The sequence below is a fragment of the Echinops telfairi genome, unplaced genomic scaffold, assembly GCF_000313985.2.
Source record: "Echinops telfairi isolate 266 unplaced genomic scaffold, ASM31398v2 ScPeMD7_17;HRSCAF=63, whole genome shotgun sequence".
Lineage (NCBI taxonomy): Eukaryota > Metazoa > Chordata > Mammalia > Afrosoricida > Tenrecidae > Echinops > Echinops telfairi.
Window position 1 is genome coordinate 7,239,324 of NW_022103914.1, and position 2,922 is coordinate 7,242,245.

A 2,922-nucleotide genomic window follows, 5' to 3' on the forward strand; every position below is an offset into this window, starting at 1 on the left:
TGTGATATGCAGATGACACAACCTTGCTTGCTGAAAGTAAGGAGGACTTGTTGGAAAACTATGTGGTATACGTCGTCATTGAGTAGCTTCTGATTCATAGGGACCTGTGTACAATAGACCGAAACTCTGACCCATCCTACAGCATTCTCACAATTGTTATGCTTGAGCCCATTGCTGCAGCCATGATGCCAGTCCCCTCTCCTGGATGGTCTTCTTTTTGCTATCTACCATCTACCAAGCATCATGTCCTTTTCCAGGGACTGGGCCTTCCTGATTAACATGTCCAAATATGTGGTACCAATTAGAACTCTTCACAAAGTATGAACATTAAAAAAAAAAGATGTATTAATGTCACAATAAAAAATTTCTTACACTTAAAAAATTTTTTATTAATGAACTGTAGAAATGATCCTTGAAAGTATAGTCTTTCAGGGAACAAGTGATCCAAATCGGTGGTGAGGAGAGTGTAGGAGGCCTGGTAGGGTGTGATCCAAGGTAATGTAACCAAGAGGAATTACTGAAACCCAAATGAAGACTGAGCATGATAGTGGGACAAGAGGAAAGTCAAAGGAAATAGAGGAAAGAGCTAGCAGGCAAAGGGAATTTATAGAGGTCTAAATAAAGACATGTATATAGGTAAATATATTTATATATGAGGATGGGGAAATAGATCTATGTACATATATTTATAGTTTTAGTATTAAAGTAACAGATGGACATTGGGCCTCCACTCAAGTACTCCCTCGATGCAAGAATACTTTGTTATATTAAACTGGTATTCTATGATGCTCACCTTCCTGACACAACCGCTGAAGACAAAGTGGGTGAATAAGCAAATGTGGTGAAGAAAGCTGATGGTGCCCGGCTATCAAAAAATATAGCGTCTGGGATCTTAAAGGCTTGAAGGTAAACAAGTGGCCATCTAGCTCAGAAGAAACAAAGCCCACATGGAAGAAGCACACCAGCCTGTGGGATCATGAAGTGTTGAAGGCATCAGGTATCAGGCATCATCAGAACAAAAATCATATCACTGTGAATGAGGGGGAGTGCCGGGGTGGAGACCCAAAGCCCATCTGTAGGCAACTGTACAATCCCTTACCTAAGGGTCTCAGGGAGGAGATGAGGCAGTCAGGGTGCAGTGTAGCAATGATGAAACATACAACTTTCCTCTAGTTTCTAAATGCTTCCTCCCCCACCCCCCACCCCGTTATCATGATCCCAATTCTACCTTACAAATCTGGCTAGACCAGAGGATGTACACGGGTACAGAGAGGAACTAGAAACACAGGGAATCCAGGGCAGATGATCCCCTCTGGACCAGTGGTGAGAGTGGCGATACCAGGAGGGTAGAGGGAGAGTGGAGTGGAAAGGGCGAACTGATTACAAGGATCTACATATAACCTCCTCCCTGGGGGACGGGACGGACAGTGTAAAAGTGGGTGAAAGGAGACGTCCGAAGTTGCAAGATATGACAAAATAAAAATTTATAAATTATCAAGGGTTCATGAGATCTAGGAGAGCGGGGAGGGAGGGGACAAATGAGGAGCTGATGCCAGGGGCTTAAGTGGAGAGCAAGTGTTTTGAGAACGACGAGGGCAATTCATTTACAAATGTGCTTTACACAGTTGATGTATGTATGGATTGTGATAGGAATTGTATGAGCCCCTAATAAAATGATTAAAAAAAGAAGAAAAGAAAAACATTTTTTTCTTAAGAGTTAAGGCCGCCATCAACAGAATTCACCAAGAATTACAGAACTATACATCTGGATGGGCACAGGCAGTTTAATTTTTCTCCAGCAGAAGAGATGGTGGGTTTGAACCACCCACCTTGAGGGTCACAGCTCACTACTTAACCCACTGTACCACCAGGGTACTTAGACTGGGGACTTTCTTATTCCCCAGATGTTTGGGACAGTTGGGTGCCACTCCTGGCCACAGCCTTTATTTAGCTCGCCTTGGTGTGGTGTGAGGTGATTTCAGTCTTAGGCATCATTAGCATTTAGCATGAATGGGGAATGGAGCCTGTTTCAAATCATAGCCGTCTCCGAGGCGGGAAGCGAACATGCAAACAATGGGTGACATGGCTCCGGACCTCCAAGACATTGAGGGAAAGGGGGAGAGTGTTGAGATGAAGTTTCCCCCTCCTTGTGGTTGGGGCGTCTCCTTCCCTTCAAGGCTCACTGCCCTGGAGTAGTGTCTGAGGCTTAGCAGCTCCAGCAAGGCCGCCGTGGCCGGAAAGCCAGGTGTCCGTGCGTGCCTCCCTTACTGGCTGCTTTGTCCTAGTCAGAGGTTTTAAATTTGAAAAGAGGATTTGATTTTGCAGGACGATGCGGTGGGGTTGGGAGGGATACGCCAGGCATCCCCAGAAGCAGAATCTATGAGGGGGCGAACTGTGAACTGTTCATTATCGATTAGTAAGGAAGCACAAATAAGCCCATGCTTACCTTGCATATGGGGTATTCTGACTCTGAGCGCCAGTTTCAGACTTAACACCCGCTAGCCTCTAAGGCTGACCTCTGAACCTTGGGCTCTGTCGCCCAGTGGCTACCGGTCCATCTGGGGTAACCGACTGCACCTAGGACCCAGAGGTTGCCGGGCACGTTCTGGTCCCGCCCCCCCACGCATCAGCGGCCTCGGATTGGCTGTGGGCGGGTTGGTCCCGCCCCGCCATGGCTGCCGCCTGCTGCCCGGGCTGCTAGGTGGCCCCGGGGGTGCCGGTCTGGGCGGCGCTCTGCTGCCGTTCGGGCACCGGCGCGAGGCGCATGGGTCTCCTGAGAGGCGGGTCCCCATGCGCGCGGACCATGGCGCGCCTGGGCGCCGTGCGCTCTCACTACTGCGCGCTGCTGCTGGCTGCGGCGCTGGCCGTCTGTGCCTTCTACTACCTCGGCTCCGGCCGGGAGACCTTCTCGAGCGCCACCAA

General features: G+C 48.9%; 1 protein-coding gene across 1 annotated transcript in view; it reads left to right on the forward strand.

Annotated features, from left to right (window-relative positions):
• The first annotated feature begins 2,764 nt into the window (after positions 1 to 2,764).
• XXYLT1 (xyloside xylosyltransferase 1) overlaps positions 2,765 to 2,922 on the forward strand; it is a 214,033-nt gene continuing 213,875 nt past the window's right edge. Inside the window, exon 1 of the mRNA XM_045287529.1 lies at positions 2,765 to 2,912. Coding sequence (XP_045143464.1) covers positions 2,765 to 2,912 — 148 coding nt within the window. The remainder of the gene's footprint in view (positions 2,913 to 2,922) is intronic.